Below are 25,157 nucleotides of genomic sequence, written 5' to 3'. Positions count from 1 at the left end.
ACTGGTAAAACATCAACATCCACGAAAAGTGGTACAGCAGGATCATTTTTACTTGCCCAAACTATATTGCGCAAAGCTCGTTTTTGGAGGATAAGAATTTTATTGGGAAAATATTCGCTGGCAAGACCCCATGCAGTCACTGCATAATATATGTAAGGAATTGATTGAGGGGGAACAAGTCCTTCAGGGCGGTCAGCGGTCAGCCAATATGGCGGGTCCAAATTTTTTAAGCTCTCTATTTTTGTTCCCTTTCGCTAAATTTCTTCTGTACTTATTGCCAAACCTGTACGGATCACAGCATGATTATGTCGACTTCGGCTTGAATGAAACTTTTGCCTGTAAAAAGGCTGCCAAAGTTGGATTTGAAGCTTTCTATCGTTCATCACGCTTCAGGATTGCACATGGCGGAATGTCGAAAGTGACTTCAAATAAGAAGATGTCTATGCGGTTCCTTCTCTCAATGCTGCTGTTGAATGGAAATGTAGAAACAAACCCAGAGCCTCAGTATAAATATCCTTGTGGAGACTGTGCCAAACCAGTGAAATGCAATCAAAAAGGAATTCAATGTGACATGTGTGACATTTGGTACCATGCACGTTGTTGTGTCATGAATGGTCATATTTATGACTCTTTAGCAAATAGTTCATGCGTATGGATCTGTACAAGCTGCGGTCTTCCAAACTTCTCTACTTCCCTCTTCGACTCAATTCACAGTATCAACACATCCAACTCTTTCCAGCCCCTTGCAGAATCTCCCATCGAAACACGGTCTGGCTCGATCGACACATCATCTGGCTCGATCGATACATCGATAGGGTTGCCAGTATCTACATCATCTCCATGTGCCAAACACAGCAAAAAGAGGTCACTCTCGATCCTCACAGTAAACTGTCAAAGCGTCTTGGCCAAAAATGAAGATCTCGCTCAACTAGCAGCAGATCTAATAATCTAAGCCAGATCTAATAATCGGGTCTGAAACATGGCTGACGAAAAATCACTGTATAGGGGAGATATTAATAGCAGACATGTATGAGATTGAGAGGAGAGACAGAGGAACTGATCCTCATGGGGGAGTGTTTATTGCAGTCAAGAAAGATCTAATAGCTACTAGAGAACCTGAGCTTGAAACAGGCTGTGAAATCATGTGGTGCAAGTTACAAATATCTGGTAAAGAGACATTGCACATTGGAGCCTATTATAGGCCGCATGAAAATGACGAAGAGGCTTTATTAGAACTAGAGAGATCTTTGTCTTTAGTAAACGTCAACCATCACATCCTCCTTGCTGGCGACGTCAATCTCCCAGGCTGGGACTGGAAAGAAAACATTGTTAAGCCCTGCAACGATCCATCACTCCACTACCAGTTTGGAGATATACTGGATGATAATAATTTAACTCAAGTGGTCGAACTACCCACAAGAAATCAAAACATCTTAGACCTGGTCATTACAAACAACCCAAAGAGTGTTAAGAATGTCTCTGTTATATACCAGGTATATCAGACCATGACTGCCCTGTTGTGGAGTTAGATTTAACACCAGTACGTTAAAAAAAAAACCGCGTGAGATCCCTTTGTATAAAAGGGCTAAATGGGACAATGTCTCGGAAGACTTATTGGCAGCATCTGTGCAGATACAGAACAACACTGATGATAAAACTGTAAACGATATGTAGATAGAATTTAAGGAGCCCATTGGTAAGGCAGTCAAAAAACACATCCCCCATAGAAGAACAAAATCTAGAGATAATTTACCATGGGTCACTCCACAAATTCTTAAATTGTTACGTAAACGAGATAAGCTGTCCATCAGGAAAAAACGGCAACAAAAGATGGGATTAGATGTCATCAGTACAACAGTTGAGCGACTAAAAGCCCTAAAAAGGGTAATACAATGTGAAACGAGGAAAGCTTACTGGAGCTATGTCGAGTCAATAATTAATCCAACTGATGATCCACAAAGTCACACTGGAAGGAAACGTTTTTGGACCTTCATCAAACACGTGCACCGCAAAACAGACACTGTTGGGATTAAGTCTCTCTGCGCTAAAGGTAGAGATGTGACCAAACCTGCGGAAATAGCAACCTTGTTAAATGACAATTTCCAGGCAATTTTTACAACAGAAACACCAGTGAGACCAGATCTCCTAAGGCGACCCTCACCTTACACTGACATGGGCGACATTAATATAACAGAACCTGGCGTGCTCAAATTGCTAATATCTCTCAAAGCCCATAGGGCGCCAGGTCCAGACCAAATCAGCCACCGTGTATTGAAAGAAATGGCAAATGTGATTGCCCCAATACTAACTACAATATTAGGAAATCATATGACTCTGGTACTGTTCCTGAGGACTGGAAAACAGCAAACATCACTCCAGTCTTTAAGAACGGAAAGAGATCTGATGCAGCAAACTACAGACCAATATCGCTAACCCGTATAGTCTGTAAATTAATGGAACTTATCCTGACAAGTCACATCATGAAACATGCAAATGATCATAACATCTTATATGGGCTACAACATGGCTTCAGGGGAGGTAGATCTTGTGAAACACAGCTGGTGGAGTTTATTGATGATTTAGCATATAATATGCAGAATGGAGGTCAAATAGATGTAGCCATAATGGATTTCTCTAAAGCTTTTGGCAAAGTTCTAAGGTTAGATTACTATGGCATTCGAGGAAAGACAAATAAATGGATACAAGCCTTCCTTAAAATCGTACCCAGAGAGTTGTCTTAAATGGGGAACATTCATGTTATACACATGTCAAGTCAGGAGTCCCTCAAGGATCAGTTTTAGGTCCATGTTTATTTTTACTTTACATCAATGATTTACCGGAGTCTCTCGTTTCAACTGTACGTCTTTTTGCAGATGATTGCCTGCTATACATGACTATACGGTCACAGGCTGACACCAAGTTTCTTCAGAATGATTTAAAGAAACTAGAACAGTGGGAAGAGAAGTGGCTTATGGAATTTAATCTGATAAATGCCATGTCCTACGGGTCACTCGTAAGCAGAACCCGATAATTCACGATTACACCCTTCATGGTAAAGTCCTTGAAACTGTGGACTCAGCAAAGTACCTGGGGGTCACCCTAACTCGAGACCTCAGGTGGAATCGCCACGTTGAAAACATTGCATATAAGGCGAATCAATCACTTGGTTTCCTCCGAAGAAATCTGAGAATTGACCTTCTGAGCGCTAGCTTTCACGTGTAGTGTCACGTGACTTTTCATGTAAACAAACCTCGAAAGTTCGGACATTCGAGAAGATCGGTCATCTAACACATAGTGAGATGGCGTGGCGAGAAGATATGAAATGTTAGTTTGTTTTTGCGTTGGACAAGGAAATGATGCAACAAAGACACTAGTCACTTCGATGATTAGCATTTGATGTGGGACACGGTAGTTTTACACTCCTACTTCCGTCTTCGACAGGATTTACGGGGGTGAGTCAGGTTTTGAACATCTTCGATCCCTAGACGGACGGAAACGAGATGTATTCCTTACATTTTGTTATTACGAATACCTTCATGTATTTTGATTGTCATATATTTGTGCACTTCGAGGTCAGTAATAAAACCGAATGAATGTGATTTGAGTGTCTGTAAATCGAGCCGCCTCTATCAGTGAGCCTTTAATTCGAGAACGCTGAATCAGTCCATCTTCCAGGGTCAGCATGCCTAAGAAGATGCCTATTAAAGAAGGACTTCCACACAATGAATATTGCAGAACTTAAAAAATATTTGCAGGAGCGTGGAGTTTCAGTGAGCCCGTTTAGAAGTCTTCGCTGATAGAAATCGCCGCTGCAGTTGAAGCAATGGCGCTTTACTTTAATCAAGGTAATTGCACCTAGCGCAACGAATGCTAATCCGGCAATGAATGCTATCAGTAGAACAAAAAACCGACGATGCAGACAATTTATTTATCCCAATCAAAAGCTCAAGAACTGCACTTCTGCCCCAATCCATTTTCCATGCAATCAAGATCATAAACAATTTCATCTCCTCGACGCCATTCGGCTTGCACGATATTTCAGTTTAACCATTTAATGTACCACTCCACCGAATGTACTGAATACCACAAGCAGGTACTCGCTGCTTACAAGTCCTTCGATGATTGTCGCTTATTTACTGACGGTTTTACACGTTGATTCTTTGCAGAAAGTGGAGTGTGTCCAAGTATATGAGAGTGTAGCTAAAGTGAAGCCCTTCATGAAAAGCATTTGTTGATCGAGGAAGGAAAAACACCCTTCCAAAAAGAAGTTAAACACACATACTCATGTAGATCAGAGTCCCTTCACCCGAAGGCACTAATCTGGCAGATGAGGAGAGGTAGCTGAAAATTTTTACCACAAAAATGTGCCAATTATCAACTAGAAGTCCTGTTATCTTGCCCTTATAAGAAAAACGTCATTTCACTACAGAACTTGCAGACAGGTCTAGTTGATGAACCGCTAAATCAAATGAAAACAAGCTTGTAAGTGGTATTAATGAATTAAGAATAAATTACAAGAGCTTCTAAGACTGATGCAAACATTTCAATGGAAGAAGTTTTGGGAGTTGTTGTCTTTCAGTGATAAAGAAATTAACTACAGTACGTTGAGAGCACCACGACAAATCAATGGCAATGTTTCAAAGAGCAAGAGAGTCTTTTCAAAAAAATTTGATGGTGCTGAAAATGTCACAAAGTTGGTACAACCCATTCTCTATTTTCAAATGTCCCATAATACACTTTGTTTGCCCCCCAAAATTTTGCATAAACTACTGTTTTCAAATGCTCTTGGAAATATGTAATGTCCCCAAGGGCATTTGAAAACAATTATAGTTTATGCAAAATTTGGGGGGCAAACAAAATGTCTCATGAGGCATTCGAAAATAGAGAATAGCATAAGCGCAAACATCCCTACATGATTGTAAACAAAGAATGGAACCCTAAAATGCCAGAGAATGGGACTATTTCATGAAGTCAGGGCAATGCATGCAAGCAGGTTGTGAGCCATTATACCCACCACAAACTGGATTTGATCTCAAAGGGCTTTTTGATTACGAAGTCAAAGCCATTCCTTGGAGCAATAATATTCTGAAATACCAGTGTTCTAAAGGTTGTCCAAACACTGCTGCTAAATATGTGTTACTGGAAAAAGAGAGATCGGTTTGTGGCAACAAAAATAGTGATGGTTTTGCATTGAAAGCAACTTTTAAGTACTACTTTAAGTTCAGCTTGAAATGCTTGTAAGTGGGCTAAAACGTTGTCAATTTGTTGTGTGGACTAAACAAGGAATCTTCTCTAGCCCTGTTGAGGTGACCGATGACTCTAGCTTCATGTCTAATGTGTGTGCCAAACTAGAGAAGAGTCCTTCCCTTTCTCCCCTTTTAATAATAATAATAATAATAATAATAATAATAATAGTAATAGTAATAGTAATAGTAATAGTAATAATAATAATAATAATAATAATAATAATAATAATAATAGAAGTTCAAAATAGTACTTGAAATGAATATTTCATGCTTTCATGCTAACAATGAGTATTGAAAAATTGTGGGAAACAACAGATGCATGACCTAATACAATGAGTTTAAACTCTTCATGAATTACGACTGGTAATTTGACAATGTTTTTTAGAATGGTTCGCCAAAAATCAGTAGCTAATTTCTTTTAAGGGAAATCTCCCTAACAGTTCTGTGGATATGTGTCATTCCAATTAACAGAAGGTCACAAATACTGTTCCATGTAATAAAAATAAAACCTCTTCACTTTTCCTCAACTTCGATAAAGAAACCTTTTCAGTTTGCATTGGCTCAACGCTGCATTGATCTCATGGTCAATGGTATGTACGATATATAATTAGAGCTCAACAAAAAGTGTAGACTACTATACAACTAGTAGTGTATAGTAGTGTAACACACAAACGAGTCACTGCGATGGTCATGCCATTATCGGCGTTTTCCGTTTTCCGTTTTCCGCCTCTCGATTGCCATAACTTCGGCCGGAAAATGCAAAACAACTCGATTAGATCATCATTCAAGTTTCTTACGTATGATTTTGGGAATCGGGAATCGTTTTAACGTGTAACAGAAGAACGCCTTTTAGTCGAGAGTATTCTGCAACTCGCAATAAACGGTGGAAATGACTACTGTCTCTGATGCAGCTAATAAGTCACTTTTATTCGGTCTTATTACCGACCTTAAAGTGAATATATATATGACAATTTTCATACACAAAGGTAAATTCGTAAATAAATATGGCGAGGAAGGAATTTCGTTTCCGTCCGCCCAGCGATCGAAGATGGAACAACCGGACTCACCCGCGTCAATCCTGTCGAAATACGAGTGTAAAACTATCGTGTTCTACACCAAATGCTAACCATCCAAGTGACTAGTGTCTCTGTTGGATCATTTCTAAGTCCAACGCAAAAAGAAGCTAACATTTCAATCCGCTCGCCATACCATCTCACTGTGTGTTATATGTCCGATCTTCTCGAATGTCCGAACTTTCGAGTTTGTTTACATGAAAAGTCACGTGACACTACACGTGAAAGCTAGCGCTCAGAAGGTCAATTAATTCATCTAATTTAAAATCTTTGGCTTACAAGACCCTGGTTCGACCACTACTCGAATACTCTTCAGCAGCATGGGATCCCTTTACCAAACAAAATGTAAAAAAAATGGAAATGGTACAGAGACGTGCACCTCGGTATGTTTTAAACCGGTACAATTACGTATCAAGTGTTAATGAGATGCTACAGGAATTACAATGGCACACCCTTGAAGAAAGGCGGAAAAAGGATAGACTAGTCATGTTCTATAAAATCTACAATGACCAAACTGGAATAGACACTGCGAAATATCTGAAGCCACTGGGCCGAGTTGGCCGTCATGTCAACAACCAAGGTAATGAGGTCCCATTCGCTATTACTGATTATTGTAAATTCTCCTACTTTCCAAGAACAATAATCGAGTAGAACGCTTTGCCAAATGAGACAGTAAATGCCTCTTCTCTGACGTCATTCACAAACTGCCTTTAATTTAAATTCATAATATCATTTATAATTACTTTTATCTATTGATGTATTTATTTATTTATTTATTTATATATCGACCACTGGCCGTTTCCAATTTGCAAGAATCATCAATTATTGTGATGGAGGCAAATAAACGGTAGATAGATGGATAGATAGATAGCCATTTGTCGAGTCCCTTTAACTCTACAGTTATACTTTTTTGCCAAGTGTGTTCTATTTAAGGAGGGTGCCTACTATTGTCATTGCGTATACGTTCTGTGCATCTCCAGATACTCGGATTTCCTATCGGTAGTGCGTACTAATATTTTTGCGCGGTTTAAGAAAGAAAGAACTTAGAAAGTGCTCTTGATATCCAAAAAAAAAATTGGGAGTAACCATGCATTTTTGAGAGATAATTAAGCTTCAATTTGGAAAGGAACACCATACATTGCTTATTGGTTAATTATCTTTGAAAAATGCGCGGTTACCCCCAATTTTCGTTTTGGATTTCAATAACACTTGTTAAGATCTGCTTTTCCAGCATATTCATAAAACGGCGCAAAAATACCTTTGAGTTAGTAGGCACCATCCTTAACATTTCATTTTCTGGTTAGACACACAACCATATTTGGTCAATCACGTGACTAAAACAGAAAATGCCTAAAAACTCGGCGTGTTAACTGTCTTTTTGCAAAATTTTAACCCAACATATGATAACATTCTAACACATAATCTACAGCATGGATTAAAAATATTTATTAAATTCTCAACCTCGGTTAATGCATTTCTCGTGCTCTGATTGGTTTACTCACTCTCGGTTATAAGCTCATATACCTTAGTTTGATCTTATATGGCAAATGATTGCGCTACGCGTTGCTAAAATAAAATTGTTTTCGCCGGAAAGCGAAATTTCTCTCTGAATAAAGAAAAAAGAAAACGTTTTTGTGGAAAATTTGGATCAATTCCGACGTTTAGAAGTACGCGAAAAGGTTATTTTGTTTTGTGATGAGCCTGCGTCTGCCTGACCACCAGTTATTACACAATGTCGCATCTAGGTCAATTTTTTTTTCGATTTTGCTCGAATTTTCTCGCTTTTTTCCCCTCGTATTTTGTACTTCCAAACTTTTTGAAGTTTAAGGAATTTAATAAGACAATTATTCCATTCGCGCTTGTTGGATATGAGATTGGTTTTAGCCAACTCGGTACTGCGCGCCTCGTTGGCTATTTACCATCTCATATCCAACGCGGGCTCATGGAATAATTGTTAAATATTTCTAAAAAAAAAATGATGACGTATAGAAGACCCTCCTTTGATACACTTTCCAAAATTTCAGTTCCAATTTTTTGTCCAAATAGAAATTCCAAGCTAAAATTTATGAAAAATGATGGGACGGTTCCCATCCGTTGAAAAAACCGCCTCTTTCTTTCGTTTCCCAAATGTTTTTACATGTGTTCAACTGAAACGTACGGCAGAGGACTGGGACTAATAGCGCATGGGCCTTCTAATTGAAATGATGTCAGATTTCCATTGAAAAAGTTATTTCAAAGAACCATCCATGAAACTTTTTTGTAGGGCTCTTGACTAAAAACATTAGCAACGATTGTCTTCCTGTAGTGTCACCCCCTATACCCCCTCCCCCTATGCGTAACAGCGTATGGCGAATGATATGATTATTCATGATGCGTGCGTCGAACCGCAATGTGCTTATTCAGAGTCAAAACTTTCGACGCTACCAGCTGCTTCAATTCTTATCTGACAGTGAATGGAAGAATGATGAATGAAGCCTTCATTTGAAGACGGTCTATACAACACAGGTAACTTTGTGGCCGTCTATCTGCAATTGAAAAAAATCTAAAAATATAGTAGTAATACATAGAAACTAGACATCAAAGAAATGGATAAAAATACCAAAGATACATAAATCATAACAACGCCATCTAGTTAAAAATATTAACTATCAACGCAATTAAATACGATTAAAGAAAAACTAAATAAAATTAATAAAAGGAAAACCGCTGGTTTTCCATAAAACGTCTCCACAATGTAGTTTGCGAAAAATTAATCGCACTTGACTCAACTCTGTACTTTGTGTTTCCTAGAAACTAGCCTGTGAAGAAAGAAATATCAGTCTTGCAAAAAAGTTCTTGTAATATATTCCGTATACGTACAAATTGTGTATTTGTATGGAAGTTTCTCGAGAAATCACTGCTATGCAAATGTTTTAATAGCACAAAAGATACTTAAGAAGGGGAATTCAAAGGACGGAGGCATAAAAGCGTTCCAAGCACGAACTTCTCTTTTTTAATTAGCAGAAATACTCTTATTCTTGGTTGAGTAAACGAGGAATCAATCGGTAAAAGGTAAAAACTAGCGATGATGCACATGCCTTTCTACGATCCTTAACTAAAAAAATGCGTAGTTCTAACAATGTGCAAGGCTGTATACAGAATGTTGTTCCACTCAGACGACTCAGTGTCGATAAAAACCAACGTTAGAAGCTGAGTGGCATGCTTTCATAATAAAAATGTCATTTGTAGCCTACAGAGCTGGTGCAGGATCAGTCACTATCGATCGGTTTGGGAGCTAGTACATTAGCGTTAGCTAACAAGGACCGCAAACCTTAACCACAAAGTAATTATTGGGACAACAGGGACTACAAAAGGCTTTGTACTCTTCACCAAGCTTTTGCTTGAAAATATTGTAACGTTCCTTACTGTAATAATAATAATTCATATTCCCTATTGACTTTCCACCGCAAAAAGCACAACTTAGGCTTCCGATTGGTACTCCCAAATATACCGTGAAAGGGCTTCCTTGAATGTGATGACCACCTAGAAGCAAGGACAACTGATATTGTCCCTTGGCATCCGCGGGTACTGCATAACTTGCCGTGCAACTACCGATCGCGAAGGCATCTTCCTTTACATTTACCTTAACCGTCGTCTCTTCGTTGCCTTTCTTCAGCTTTGCTTCAAATACATTACCGCACAAGCCACAAGCACGGCCCTTACTGTCGAGTATAGAAATGGTGAAAGAGGCAACGTGCTCTCCAGATTTTACCACCCCTAACCCAAAGCCACTTGCAAAAGTTTCAGCTGGGCATGCAGAGTTGCCTGAAACAAAGCCTGCCTTGCTGAGGACGTCCTGTATGTTCTTTAGGTCAACTGAGAAATATAATAAGCTGTTGGTCTGTGGGTAAAGCACAGGAGATTGACTCTCTAGAGCTCCTAGCGTTGACTCAATCTCCGATCTCGCAACGAGAAGCTCGACATTGCCTGGGGACTGGACAACAGTCTTGGCGCGTTGGATGCCACTGTCAAGACAGGCTTGGAACAAGCAGAGACGATCAAGGTGCTCTGTGAGGGTACGGTCTTTAGTCTTGTAGATATTATCCAACTCACTCATCAGAACTGTTTCCCGGTCAGTGAGGGTTTCGTGGAGCTGCATGCAGAGAATTTATGGATTAAATGATAACTGAAACTTTTGCTTTGCTTATAAGGTTGTGATTCGTCGCTTATGAACAACAGCCTACGGTTGCGCTGCTTTGATATATTTTTCAACATGTAACAACCGGTGGAATGTTCTGCTATAAGGCTCTCCAGAGTGATTGCCAGCAACATGCTAGGTTCGCTGCGGGCTTGCGCCCTATATTGCTTCTCTTTTCACAATAGACCAATTCGGCTAACTCAATGTTGTACCCAATTCAAATCCTTTGGGAATAAAACGTTTTGTTCCAAGTATTTCCATATCATTTAAATGTGAATGCTAAATTGTCATGCAAATTCAATACAAAACGAATCTTTCCCCGCGAGATTTGAATCGGTTACAACACTGAGTTAGCCGAATTGGTCTATTCCTTATTCCTGAGGACAAGCTTACCATCAGGCTGAGCCTTTAGACAACAAATCCACGTGATATGTTCACTGTGTGTATATTATGAAAGTGGGCTTGTATAGAAGAGATCATCGGTGTCGGGGTTTATTATATCATAATAGAGGCAAAGGTCAGACTGGCTCTGCAATTTGCGTTTTGCCAAAATTAGAGGAAACTTGATTGAATTAAGCTCTTGTCTGTTGGCTAAAGATACCAAGCAACTTTCCCAAAACAGAGAGAAAAGTTAGAATAAGGGAATTTATTATGTACATACTGAGATTTACTCAAAGTTTTCTTCGTACTAAATGCCGTGATTCATCAGTATTGCAGTGCTCATCCTGTACTGCGCATATAGTGTGTCAATATTTATAAATTGGTCCAATTTGCAACATATTTGTAAATATGGTGTAAATCGATCATACACACTGAAACAGTGAGAAGTTATGAATGACCCATAGCTCTTTAGGAAAAGCGCGCGCATTCCGAGAACATGGCGAATTTTTCGACCTACGTTAATCGACATAGACAGGTATGATGGTGTTTGACTCTTAAAAGAGGACGGTGACCTATCTTATTTATTGCATAATTTTGGCTTACAGATTATCCTTTTTAATCAAAAGATTTGGAAAAAAAATTATCCGAAGGATGAGATATAGCTAAAAACGTACACAAAGCCCCTTGCCCGGAGATGTAAATCACCTTAAAAAATTCAGATAGCAAATCACAGCAGCGAAATGGCTTTGTTACAAGGGGAAGAAAGCGTTTCGTCCAATCATAAGTAACTTGTCAAAGCATACCACTAATTTCATTCAAATTCCTTGTGTGCAAAGACGTCAGAGCGAGAAAACGTTCTTACCTAAAGTACAAAAAACGTATACTTTCAGCTTGGGCAATGGCTCAAGGCTCCACGAGACTTAACCATTTAGAAAAGTCAACGGTTGACTATATTGTCGAACAACAGAACAAAAATGCCAAAGCTAAGACGACAAGAGATGTGAAGCTACTCGTTGAATTTCTGAGAGAAAAAAACTCGAGCAAAGAAAGACATCGAAGCCAAAGAATTGAACGAATATCTTTACCAATTCATCCTTAATACCATGAAAGACTTCGAACGTTCAGGTCTTCCAGGCCTGCGTGACACACTTGTCTCTTTTGGTGATCTACCTTCCCACACTCTTGCCGTGGGAGAACAGGTGTGCTGTTCCGAACCCAGCTTACCACATGTCTTGCATATCAAGCTCCCAGTTAAAAGCGTTCCTTAAATACACCTTCGTAAAATATTCGCCTTGTTCACTCCGTTTGAGCGTACCCACTCCCTCACACGGAGTGGGATTAGATGTTATGTCCAGGAGCCATTGCACTTACACTATTGGGGGGCTGCCTGTTCGCCTTAAACACAAAAAAATATATTTTTGCCTTGCTGTTGTGGCCTAGCGAAAAAAAAGGGCTAACCCAGAGCAAAGCGAGGTCGCATGTTTTATGAGCCAAAAAGTCAATGAGACCAATGAGTCATGAGTCATGAGTCATGAGTCAATGACACTCACAGTCAATATAGTAATAATTTATTGATTAACCCTAAGCCTCCGTTTCAGTGATTAGGCCTAAGCACTCTCTGAAATTTTAGTTTTTTTGATTTTATGGGTTAGGGTACCTGCACTAACTCATTGTCTCATTGACTCATGACTCATTGACTCATTGACATATAAATACTTAAGACTCGGGCAAAGCTCTATTAGTCTGTTTTTGCTTCTTGCTTTCGCTTGTGGTATTGCTGCTCTGGCCTTTGGCCTCGAAGTGTTACGTCAAGAGCTGACGTTTATCCCCAGCCCAGCTGGGCTGAAGATGTTCCCGATGATGTGTCTGTCGTGTCTCTGGATGACTCTGTTCCTCCGTCTTATGCCCAGATGGTCCGGCTTGGCCCCCGTCCAAGAGCGTCTTTCTGATGCCGAAAAAGATCGGATATACCCGGTGGATATTCTTCTTGAGCGCCCTTGTACGGCTCACTTTGTCCTTCCTGCCAAAGATACGCCTTTGTCTCAAGTTTCCACTGATTTTAAGAATTGCGGCATTCGTGCGGCTATTGTTAGGTGTTTGCACTGCAGTCCCAATGATTTTGTATCTGTAACGTTTTCTACGTCCGTGTATCAGTGATTGTTTTCTTCGTAAGCCCTCGTTCATCTCTCGTCGAGCTCGTCGTTATTCTTCGTCGTTCATTTTCGTGGTAATCTATGACGCCCCTTATGAGCTTCTGGATGAAGCCCTTTCTCACCGTCTTAGTCATTATGGCTCTGTTCATAGAATTCGTCGGTGTGGCCTCCACCGTTATGATGGCATCCAACGTGGTACACGTGTGTCTATAATGGAGTTGTCTGAGTCAACTCCTTCGTTCATGCGTTTTTGCAGGAATCTCCTTAGGATTAAGCACGAAGGTCAGTTCCCCACCTGCCGTAAGTGTCATTTGCCAAACCATGTTGACAGAGCGTGTCCTAATGTTGTTTGTTTCAACTGTGACCAGCTGGGTCACATCTTCAATGATTGTAACGAGGATACTAAATGCAGCATCTGCAAGGAGGATGGTCATTATGCCATTGATTGTCGCATGTCCTGGTGGCGTCGCCCTGCCTTTGCTGACATTGACGTTCCTGCTCATGATCCACCTCCTGTGTCCCATCCTTCGCACCCTCTACTGATGTGCCTCCTGCCGGTTCTCCACTTCCTTCTGATGTTTCTGAACGCCCGCCGCCTATTCCCTCGTCTCAGCCTTTGTCCGATAATTCTTCTTCACAACCGCCTCCTGATGTTCCGCCTTCTTTTGTTTCACTTTCTGCGCCTCCTTTGCAGTCATCGTTATCGTTGTCATCCTCGTCTTCGTCCTCTCCTGTTGTGTCGGCTCCTCAGGATTCTCCGTTGCCGTCTTCTTTGCATTCTGCGCAGTCTACTCAAGATCCCTCTCAGCAGTCTACAGACCCTCAGAGTCTCAGTCTCCCTTATAATCTCCTGAGCCTCCCTCCGCGACTTTTACCGGTTCCTTTCCCTCCATCAAGTGTTATTACTGGCACGCCTACTGTATCGGATTTGCAAATTGCCGCTGAAGTTCCTTCAAAATCTCCTCCTACTGTCTCAGATGAAGCCTTCGCTGCTATGGAAATTTCTGAAGTTAGTCCTGTTGTCTCGCCTCCCCCCTCTCAGACTTCTATTTGCGCTTTTGTTTCGCGAGTGGCATCCAAGCGTAAGCCTGTTAGGCTGGACCATGATGATGGTCCTCCTCCACGTAAATCGACTACTCCCTTACCGGATAGCTCTGGTAGGAAGACTAACCCTCATCCTTCATGAATTTTCAAATTGTTTCCTTAAACTCTAGGAGTTTCGGTAAACGTTTTCAGAATTATCTCATTGATAATCTTCATGCTTCGTACGATGTTGTTTTGTTTTCAAGAAACCTTTATTACTGATCCTTTTTGTGCCTTTTCTAAAGCCTGGCGTTGGCCTTGTTTCTGGTCTCACGCTGTTGGCCAACGAGCCGGTATTTTAACTTGCTTTCCTGATTCCTTTTAGATCTCGGGTATAATTAGGAATTGGAGAAGGGATGTCTCTGGTAGGGTTATTAGTGTTGTTTTTGAACTCAATGATCTTAAGATTAATTTAATCAACATTTACGCGCCTACTAATCCTACTGAAAGGAAAGTGTTTTTTGATAATTTGCACGAATACTTTTTGCCTTCTGACTCTGTTATTATTGCTGGTGATTACAATTGCTATGACCACCATCTTGACAAATTTGGTGAGAACTTTGTTCCTGCTAAATATCTTTTTGTTTTGCGTTCGACTTTTTCTTTGTCAGATGCCTATGGTAGGTTTCATTCAAGGCTGCGCCAGTGCACCTGGTTTAATTTTGATTTTTCTATCGGTTCCCGGCGTGATAAGTTGTTTATCAGAGATTTATGTCTTCGGTTGCTTCCTACAAATTAAGCCTTGCCCCTTCTCCGATCATGATTTTGTTTACCTTCCTTCGAGTCCTCCGGGAATTATTCCCGTGCTCCTGGTATTTGGAAATTCAGTAACTCGCTTTTAAATAATAGTGCGTTTTGTGAATATATTACAAACTCCATTGATGATCTTTTTCAGGTAAGTCGTAGTGTATTTCTTTAAGCATTCCATTCCTTTCACAAATTAGAGATTTTCTAAGAATAAGCGCAGTGAACTCTCGCACGAGCGCTTTCTTTTCGGCTAATCGCGTCATTGATCTTAAGCTTGAATCAACTTCTGGTGATTTGTCGGTTAGCTCTGAAATTTCCGAGCTCGAAAGTGAACTGAAGGCTCTCTCACCTTGAAAGAGTTGTATGGCTCTAATTAAGGTTCGCTCCAGAGTTCAGTTGCTTGAAGAGGGGGAAGGCCTACTCGTTATTTCTTTCTGGGATCTGATGGGCTGTCGGTGGAATTTTATTTACATTTTTGGGAGGCTTTGGGTCCGCTTTTGCTCTGAGTTGCTAATCGATGTTTTTCTGACGGCGAATTGTGTCCCTCAATGAAGGGCAGTGTCACCCGCTTGATTTTTAAGAAGCGTGGTGACATAAAATTGGCGGTCCATCTCTTTTTTTGAATGTAGATTACAAGATCATTTTTAAAGCGATTACTTTGCGCCTCTCTAAAGTCCTTGAGCACATTGTTCACCCGGACCAGACCTGTTCTGTTCCGGGCCGAAGCATTTTTTCAAATTTTACTCTTTTGCGCGACGTCCTTGACTACATTCAACGGACTGATGAGTCTGCCATTTTGACAAGTCTTGACCAGGAGAAAGAGTTCGATCGAGTCAATCATTCTTTCCTTCTAAGGCTCCTTTAGGATTATGGTTTCGGCCCTGATTTTTGTCTATGGATTTCTACCTTTTACAACGGCACATTCATGCAAATCATTCTGAACGGTTGGCTCACTGAAGATATTTCTCTTCAGCGCGGGGTGCGTCAGGAGAACTCTTTGTCTCCTTGCTTTATATTCTTTGAGTGGAGGTCTTGGCCTCCCTCATCCACAGCTCTCCTGGGATTTAGGGGTTTCTCCTTTCTGGTACCAGAGCACGGCAGGCGCGTGTTCGCCTGTATGCTGATGACACCACGTCGATTTTTAGAAATCTTCAATCCTTGACCGACCTTTTTAATTGCGTCAGAGTTTATAAAAAATGGTTCTGGCGCCAAGCTTAATCGTAGGAAAACTAAAGCAATGTGGTTGGGGGCCTGGAAGTCTCGTTCTGATGAGCCCCTTGGCCTTACTTGGGTTAGGAAAATCAAGATCCTTGGTGTCGTTTTCGGCACTATCCCTACCGAACCCTTGAATTGGAAGTCCCTCAATCTCTGGAAATCTAGGTCCTTGTCCTTGTCCTTTCCTGGTAAAGCTCTTATTATTAATATGCTTGGCTTAGGCAAGCTGGTTTACCTGGCCAGAGTTGTCACTCTGCCGGTCTGGGTCATTGCACGTGTCAATGCTTTGATTTGACCCTTTCTCTGGGGTTCAAAGATGGAAACGGTCAGCCGAAATACCTTCTTTTTGAAACTGAAGGACGAGGGTATTAATGCCATTAGCCTTCCCTTAAAGGTCCAGGAGTTGGGACTGGCGGGGATGGCTTCTGTACTTAATTCTTCTGCGGATTCTAGCTTTTTTATGCCCAAGTACTTTGTTGGTCGCAGTCTTGTTGCGTTCCGAATGGCTTTCTCTGCGTAATAAGTCCACTCCTAGCGCTGTCTTCCCGACTCCTTTTTACGAGGCCTGTTTGGATACCTTATCAAGGGTGGGTGACAGTGCTCTAGTTTCTAAAGTTCTCTATAAGTAACTCTTGTTCGTTGAGTCATCCCTTCCAATCTTACATCGTCAGTGGTCTCAGGTTATCGAGCCAGAATTTTCTCTTGATGGTCACTGGTCTCTCGTCCGGGATTAGTTTACTGAGAATTTTAAGAATGATGTCATTTGGTGCGCGATTCTCTCTTTAACGGGGGTGTTATCTCTTTTAGTCAGTGCGCCTCTTGTCCCCGACGCGAGACCATTGACCATTGCTTTGTAAACTGCCGCAGGGTTAAGAGGGTCTGGTTGCATTTTGCACCGGCCCTCTGCCTGGTGCTTGGTTCCCAGTTTGCTGTAAGTCTTTTAACCGTTTTTTTTTCTTTCGCTGGCCCTCTGTCAGTGCTAAGAGGGCCCGCATGGCACGCCACTTGGTGAAATTCATTCTCTATGGCATTTGGATCTTTCGGAATAGGGCCACCTTTCAAGACGACAGAGAAGACCATCCGGCGATTATCCGTTATGTCCGTTATGATTTAAAGCAGAGGGTCTTCTAAGCGCTTTTCTCAGTCTCGCTTTTGCGATCTTTGGCTTCTGAACGGTTTTTGTGCCGCGGAGAATGGACTTCCACGCGTTGTAATCTAGTCGTACATTTAAATCCTTGTAACCTTTTTGTCCCTGCGCTGTTCGCGGCGTCCGCTATCAGGAGCTCTCCTTAGCGAATTTGGACTGTTCATGGACTCTACCGTTAGGGCCCCGCGCTCTGGTGGCTACTTTCTTACTCCGGCTTTTGGTTTCAATCGGTTTTTCTGCGCTTCTTTTTTTCTTTGAGCAAACTGCAATTAAGAGTTAACTCGAACCAACTCGAGGTCCTACTCGAACTGAATTCGAATTCAAACTCGAACGTACTTTACTCCCGCATTGATGTAACTTAAGTCTTATTATTTAAGCTGAAATGGTTTCTCAAGTTGTAAAAACGATTTGTTAAAATGTGAATAAATCGTCTGGGTACTCTAGAAAATCTCAGTATGTATATAATAAACAAACTTCTTGATGGAAAGTGCTTTTGTACAGTATTTACGCACGAGTTTGTTTACACAAAACTCACTCGCTCTCAGAGCCTAGCTCGTTCGTTTTGTGAAAACAAACTCATGCGTAAATTCCGTACGTCAGCACTTTCCATGAAGAAATCTATGTTTTCGTGCTGTTACGACAAGTCGTAACGTGGCGTTTGCCGTTTTCCTTTTTCACCGAAACGCAATGCTGCATCCATTCTCTCTATTCTTTCTCGTTATCCCTATGAAACGATTGACTGGATATAAAATCATTTTCTAAGCGAATGATTGTTAATGAAACAATTTACTGCGAGTTTCATAATTCTGCGGAATCTCATCTTCAAGCGCCGGCGGCCAAAATTCGTATCGACTTCCATCAATCAAACTTCCGACGCCAAGCCAGAAACCACGGATGGCGATATTAATTGACGCGTGACATAACCTACCAGTCGGCATCGTCTCGCCAGATGTGAGATCCTGCATACTTAGGAATTTTTTTAATTGGCTGTGAATTTAAACCAACGGAAGAACAAACAAGGAAAGAAGCACAAAACATTCTCACCTCCTTGAAATTGCTACGAATTGTTGCAGCCGCGTTAGCATATTCCTGTTTTAAGTCATCCGTTGCCACCTTGAGACGGGCCTCGCCAGCTTTTACCTTTTCTTCAAGTGCCATTGCTTTGTTGGAAAGTTTATCCATCTGTTGTCTACACTTGGAAGCAGCATCAGCTAAAGATAAACACTTGTGGCCATGATGCTTGAGGGTCACGCAGTCTCTGCAGACAACTTGGCCGCAATCTTCATCAAAGAATCGGAATTGGTCGTTGTGCTCTGGGCAGATGACGTCACCTACAGCTGCCAGCTTCGGGTTGGCTTTCAGTTCCTCCAGAGTGACAACGCAATGGCCACGAGTCGCCTTTTGGCGTGTGTGAAAGTGAGCTGCGTCTTTGCACATGTACTCTTTACAGTCCAAGCAACAGGAAATTGCAGGATGTCTGTCGTCATCGCAGGTCTGACACAGTTGGAAGTCACCATTTTCTTTCTGTGGTAGGCTCAGTAATATTTCCAGTAATGCAAAATTCTTCGGCAGAGTGGCTAACCCAGCTGGGGCAGAGACTGCGCTTCTGCAGGTTGGGCAATTTATGGAGTTTTTCGTGAGCAGACTCTGCAAACAACTTGTGCAGAAGCTGTGACCACAACGAGGCAGCAAACGAGGGCAGTGCTGTTGATCGTCAAACTTCTCGCAACAGATTGAGCACTCTAGTGATTGGGAAGCCATTTTACTCTAAAATTTACGGAAAAAAAATTAATAATGAGATACAAGAAAGACGCTTACGCACGCAAATGCATGCTAAAAAAAATCAGTTCTGACATAACCGAAAAGGTTAGCTACAAACTGAATCTCTACAATCACGCATGTCTTTACCAATAATTGGCTCTCTTCTTGCTTTGTTTTCTTTATTGTGAAATACTACTTGTAAATAAGAACTTGTTTGTGTTGTTTTATTAAAAATTTCCGATCTAAGTGTAAGGGTGGTTGATTTTCACTATCGAAATTGCCATTAGCTCAAGAGGGGAGAAACAAAGACAATTAATTCACTAAATAAATGTGTCGCCCTTAAAAGTCCTAAGTCTTACGTTTATGTTTAAAAGAATTGAAATTGATCAGCTTAAACGTACTTTTTCCGGCAATTTGTTTTTAACGTTTAGAAGAACAAAGAGCAAATATAATACCCTAGAGTCATAAGACTTAAAATTAAAGCTAGCAGGGTTCAGGCGTAATGTGACCAGAGCCTTCTGGATGGGAAAAAAAATCGTTCAGAAATCGTACAATTTTACCAGTAACACAAGCATAAGGAAAGGCAAATATCTCAAATTCAGCAGCTTTTTGATCTTTTATATTTTTAATAAGAAGAAAAGATATAAACAAATAAAGGAAGTGTGTGTAAAGTCTGGCTTTCACTTGCGACGGAGTCGGAGTCGTAATCAGAAGCGCAGAGCGATACGATCTAGTGAACATCAAATTGTCGGAGTCGGAAGCAGAATACCGATTCCGCTTATGACTACGTCGCTTACTATCCAGTGAAAACTGCATCGGAAGGCGAAGCGGAAGAATTAAACAATCACAATGCTCGATTCCAAGCATTATGATTGGTTGGTTCTTTCGCCTCTTCTTCTGCTTCCGACTCCGACAATCTAGTTTTCACTGGATCATAAGCGACGGAGTCATAAGCGGAGTCGGAATAAAATGGAACGTTCTGATTCTTCCGACTCCGATTCCGTCGAATTTATGACTCCGCTTACGACTCCAATAGGTCATAAGCGCTCTTACGACTCCAACTACGACTCCGACTCCGTCGCTAGTGGAAACCAGCCTTCAGATTGAGAATCCACTCGGTTCCTGTAAATGAGCGTATTCAGCATTTTTCTTATTTTGTTGTAATGTTCTGAGTTCTATGAAATTAAAAAAAAAATTGAAAACATTTTGCAAGATCACAGTACGGTGTCTTACTAAAAGAGAAAACCGTCAACAAGGAAATTCAAATGACATTTATTTCAAGTTCATGATCTTCACCGGCATCCGTTACATCTGATATTCGACAATGCTCTTATTAAGTTTAGGTTTTGATCGACAAAAGCAACACTTTTAGCAAGACGTTTAGACAAATTTCTCGAAGCTAGAGACCAAAACAATTCTAGCAAGCCGTGCGAGGCATTTTAAGTCAGTTTTAATTTATTACGCATAAGGAAGGCTTAAGGTTAGCTTTGGTTGTTTAAAATGATTATTTGTCATGCTTCGCTGCTGCCTGGCGTGACTCGAATCTTATATAGTATTTGAATAATGTGCGAGGCGGTGAGGCATAGCAGTAATATACAATAGTACAGCCCAAGGATATGAAAGTGCTGCCGACAGTGTATTTTGCATGTTCGTAATAGAACGAAGGATTCAAGATTGCAAGATACAAATAAGGCAATTTAATTGAGGCAAGGGGTGATTTAATTGCCTGACTTTTTTAAAAGTCAGAGACATTTCGAGGATCCTTAAAAATGACTTCTGTTTGCTTGTCCAAAACATGCACTTGAAATTTATCATTAACAAAAGTTCGCTGAGGCTTATGTCAAAAGAGAATGTTAAGTTCTTCAAAAAGTGTATCAGGTTAAACTGACTCAGTAAAAAAGGCAATGTTTTTTTTTTGCAGTAGTTATTATACAGCTTTTTGACAATACCGTCAGTTCGATAAGTCTTTGCCATTTCTCTCAAATTCAATTAGATTACAATTAAGATTTCATAACCCCAACGTTAGTTCTCATAAAGATGTGTGAAACTTACCTTAACTCCTGAAAACAACGAAAGTTCGTTATGGTCGAAAAATCTATGTTTGAGTTTTAATAGCCGTCGAATTAGCAAGGGCACGAGCTGAACTGTAAGCTGAGACGTAAGTACAAGGCAGATTCAAGGGCTGTGTATATTCATGACTCCTGCCTTCATAAAGCAATGCATTCTGGTCCCAGGTCATTTGCATTCTGGTCGAAAGCACTATGCATTAAGGTAAAAACCATGCAACAAAGCCAAACACATCGGGATTTTGCAGAGATTCGTTTTACATTCTGATTATATCCTTAATCGTTCGCATCGCTCGCTCCTAAGAAATAAAAGCTAAAACCCTACCTACTAATCCTTCTCTTTCTTCAAGCCTAATTTAGACTTAAAGAGCAGTAAAAGTGAATACTATTACAGCTGCGATATGCCGTGAGGTTGAGACTGGTTCCAAATGGACTCAATACCCAGCAGTCATAAATAATTTATATAGAAATTATAAGAAATACCTAATTCCAAAGACCTGAAAGTGTTTTAGAATAAGAAAGCCATCCTTTATTCTTCGAACACAAACTTGATTCTCTAACGCGAAGGCAAACTTTGGTTCTTGGAAACATTGATAATAATAATAACATAACATCAACAACAACTATAATAATAATAATAATAATAATAATAATAATAATAATAATAATAATAATAATAATAATAATAATAGTAATAATAATAATAATAATAATAATAATAATAATTTTTCTCTTTGATACATAAGACTTTTTATGTACAATACGTTTTTAGACCAATATGTTTTAGATCATTATTTAAAATTATTAACATTACTATTATTAGTTAGCTTTTTTTTGGATTAGCTTTTTCTTTAGTAATGCTTAATTGTGTTTTTCCAATTTATAAATTATTCACATATCGTTAATAGTTTTCTATCGTGAACATATAATTTAGCTTTCCAAATTTTGTAAATAATTTCGATATATAGTTTAAAATTGTAAATATTTTCTTACATAAATGATTTTCGAAACCGTTTTTTTGTTGTAAGAAATAAAGCTTATAATAATAATCCCATGACATAGGCTTAGTATGGAAGTTGTTAGCTCCTAATCATGGGCTACCCAAACGTTGCTATGGACCCATTCAAATAGTCATTCTCGAGTCCCATATACTCTACAGTTACCCTTCTTTTCCAATTGTGCTTTATTTAACATTGCTTTGTCTGGTTTGGCTCACAACCATATTTGGTAAATCACGTGACCAAAACAGAAAATGATTAAAAACTCAACCACTTAATGTTTTTCACAAATTTTAATCCCACATTATACCTTTCCTGAGAATTTTTACATGTTTTTCACTGAAACGCACGGCAGAAGACTGGGGCTAGTTGCGCATGCGCCTTCTGATTGAAGTGATGTCAGATTTCTACTGACTTTAAAAAAATCACATATGCAACCTTTTTGTAGCACTCTTTACTAAAAATCTTCCTTAGCAACTATTGTCTTTGTGTAGTTAAGAGCCACCCCCCTTAAATTGTCCAAGTAGGTGCGAGGATCACTTGTCTGTTTTCTGCTTGTAAAACGTGTGGAATTTACAAAATGAGGGGGGTCCACTGGGATAGTCCACGGACCGGTTCCAAAGGGGTGGTCAATGGACCTGGGGTCCATGTTTTGTACAACCGTTCACTTGAGGCTCGATATAGTGAGAGCAAATCAGTGAACGGTTGACCAGCCGTGACCAAATTCGTTTTAAGCGAGCCTGGAACGATTTTAAATATTTGAATATACATCATTAATAATATTAATAATAATAATAATAATAATAATAATAATAATAATAATAATAATAAAGATCGCCCTCCTAGGATCAAGTCACGTCCTCCGAAAAGTTTTATCGATGGAATGAAGACCATGACTACTCATTAGAGCCCCAGAACCTGGATTGGATCCGGCGCTAATGGTGAACATGACAGAAGAAGAATCAGAGATAATAGTAATAATAATAATAATAATAATAATAATAATAATAATAATAATAATAATAATAATAATAATAATGGTGGGAAAGGTGCTTGACTGGGATGTGAAGGAAACGGAGGATAAGAATTTTAGTGTCCCTCAGCAACATGTTGTCGACTGCTACTACTGCTGCTGCTGGTGATGCTGATACAGCTGCTGCTACAGTTATTGCTACTGGTACTACTGCAGGGTTGGAAATTAGCGCTCGCCAGGAGCCCATGAGTAGGAAGGAGCAACTCCCATACTAAGCCTATGCCACGACATTTTTAGAGACCAATCTATTTTTGGACTACCTTTGCTGCAAAACACCAAAGGCAGTTCCCGTACGGCCAGGTGACGCTATGACGTCAAGTTAGGTTCTTGTGATTGGTCTGCAGGAGTCTCATTCGTGGGAAATTCAATCTAAAAATAAATCGGTCTGTAAAAACGCCGTGACAGGAATATATGGGAGTTGTTCGCTCCCACTCAAGGGCTCCTGCGCTTTCCCACTCGCCCAGGTGAGTGTTAAAACGGCCGCGCGTACGCAAATCATGGATAACTCACCCGGTTTGGTGAGTACGATTTATAATCTAGAATGTACTGTTCTAGTCAAAATAAGCGTAAACATATTTTATACTTTCCACTTTAAAATAATAGAACATTATACATGTTAACCTTAGTGAAATTCCTAACCAACCTGGCGAACGAGACGGCGAACGATCTTAGGTAGACAAAAATGGCTTCCCCTTGGTGATCGTTACATGATTGGTAAACTTGTAAACGAAATACCGCTTTTCGTTTTTTTCCACTGAGCCGTTCAAAGAGCGGCGAAACCCGCAGCAAACCCAGTGACAAACCTGGTAACGATGGCCATTTCCCGCAATTTTACCACAGGCAGACCAGGATCGGGTGGTAACAAATTATAAAGATTCATTTGTATGGGAATCCCGATAACAAACACTCAAAATGATATTTACACGCAAGATCTAACGCGATTCAAGCCACTTCTCAGCTTCCCCTGCATTAATAAAGGAAAGGCTAGAAACTAATTTCTAGCTTACTTCACTTCTCGGCAATAAAATCACACCACTCAGGCATCAGTCACGCTCAAACTCCGACGATGGCCACACGGGCGAATTTACGTTTCAAGGTTCAGCATGTATCCATTGCTGCAAAACAGCGATTAATATTCAAATATTCAAAATCCTTCGAGGCTCGCTTACAACGAATTTGGACACGGCTGGTAAGCCGTTCACCGGATTAACTATCACTGTATCGAGATCGAGGCTCAAGTGAACGGTTGACCAGCCGGAGGTATACAAAACATGAGCCCCAGGTCCATGGACTACCCCAGTGGACCACCCACCGGCGTTTTCACAGACCGCGATTTATTTTTGGATTGAGTTTTCCGCGGATGAGACTCCTGCAGCTAGGAGCCCGATGACCAATCACAAGAAACTAACTGGACGTCATAGTGTGGACGAACCGGAACTGTCTTTGTTTTTTTTTTTAGGAAAAGGCAGTCTAAAAATAAATCGTTCTGTAAAAATCCCATGACATAGGCTTAGTATGGAAGTTGTTAGCTCCTAATCATGGGCTACCCAAACGTTGCTATGGACCCATTCAAATAGTCATTCTCGAGTCCCATATACTCTACAGTTACCCTTTTTTTTGCCAATTGTGCTCTATTTAACATTGCTTTGTCTGGTTCGGCTCACAACCATATTTGGTAAATCACGTGACCAAAACAGAAAATGACTAAAAACTCAGCCACTTAATGTTTTTCACAAATTTTAATCCCACATTATACCTTTCCTGAGAATTTTTACTTGTTTTTCACTGAAACGCACGGCAGAAGACTGGGGCTAGTTGCGCATGCGACTTCTGATTGAAGTGATGTCAGATTTCTACTGACTTTAAAAAAATCACATATGCAACCTTTTTGTAGCACTCTTTATTAAAAATCTTCCTTAGCAACTATTGTCTTTGTGTAGTTAAGAGCCACCCCCCTTAAATTGTCCAAGTAGGTGCGAGGATCACTTGTCTGTTTTCTGCTTGTAAAACGTGTGGAATTTACAAAATGAGGGGGGTCCACAGGGGTAGTCCATGGACCGGTTCCAAAGGGGTGGTC

General features: G+C 40.3%; 2 protein-coding genes across 2 annotated transcripts; one reads left to right on the top strand and one right to left on the bottom strand.

Annotated features, from left to right (window-relative positions):
* Positions 1-208: 208 nt before the first annotated feature.
* Positions 209-1,530, top strand: LOC137996023 (uncharacterized). The gene is made up of 2 exons (XM_068841462.1): positions 209-904; positions 954-1,530. The coding sequence occupies exons 1-2, from the start codon at positions 209-211 to the stop codon at positions 1,527-1,529; spliced, it is 1,272 nt and encodes a 423-aa protein (XP_068697563.1). The 3' UTR covers position 1,530.
* Positions 1,531-6,731: 5,201 nt separating this feature from the next.
* On the bottom strand, positions 6,732-21,202 carry LOC137997543 (tripartite motif-containing protein 2-like). The gene is made up of 3 exons (XM_068843602.1): positions 21,036-21,202; positions 18,267-18,989; positions 6,732-10,451 (listed from the first exon to the last, which is right to left on the bottom strand). Exons 2-3 carry the CDS (start codon positions 18,981-18,983, stop codon positions 9,612-9,614), a joined length of 1,557 nt encoding a protein of 518 aa, XP_068699703.1. The 5' UTR covers positions 18,984-18,989; positions 21,036-21,202; the 3' UTR covers positions 6,732-9,611.
* Positions 21,203-25,157: the final 3,955 nt, after the last annotated feature.

This window comes from Montipora foliosa, chromosome 3 (assembly GCF_036669935.1).
Source record: "Montipora foliosa isolate CH-2021 chromosome 3, ASM3666993v2, whole genome shotgun sequence".
NCBI lineage: Eukaryota > Metazoa > Cnidaria > Anthozoa > Scleractinia > Acroporidae > Montipora > Montipora foliosa.
This window is presented reverse-complemented; position numbering and strand designations above follow the sequence as displayed.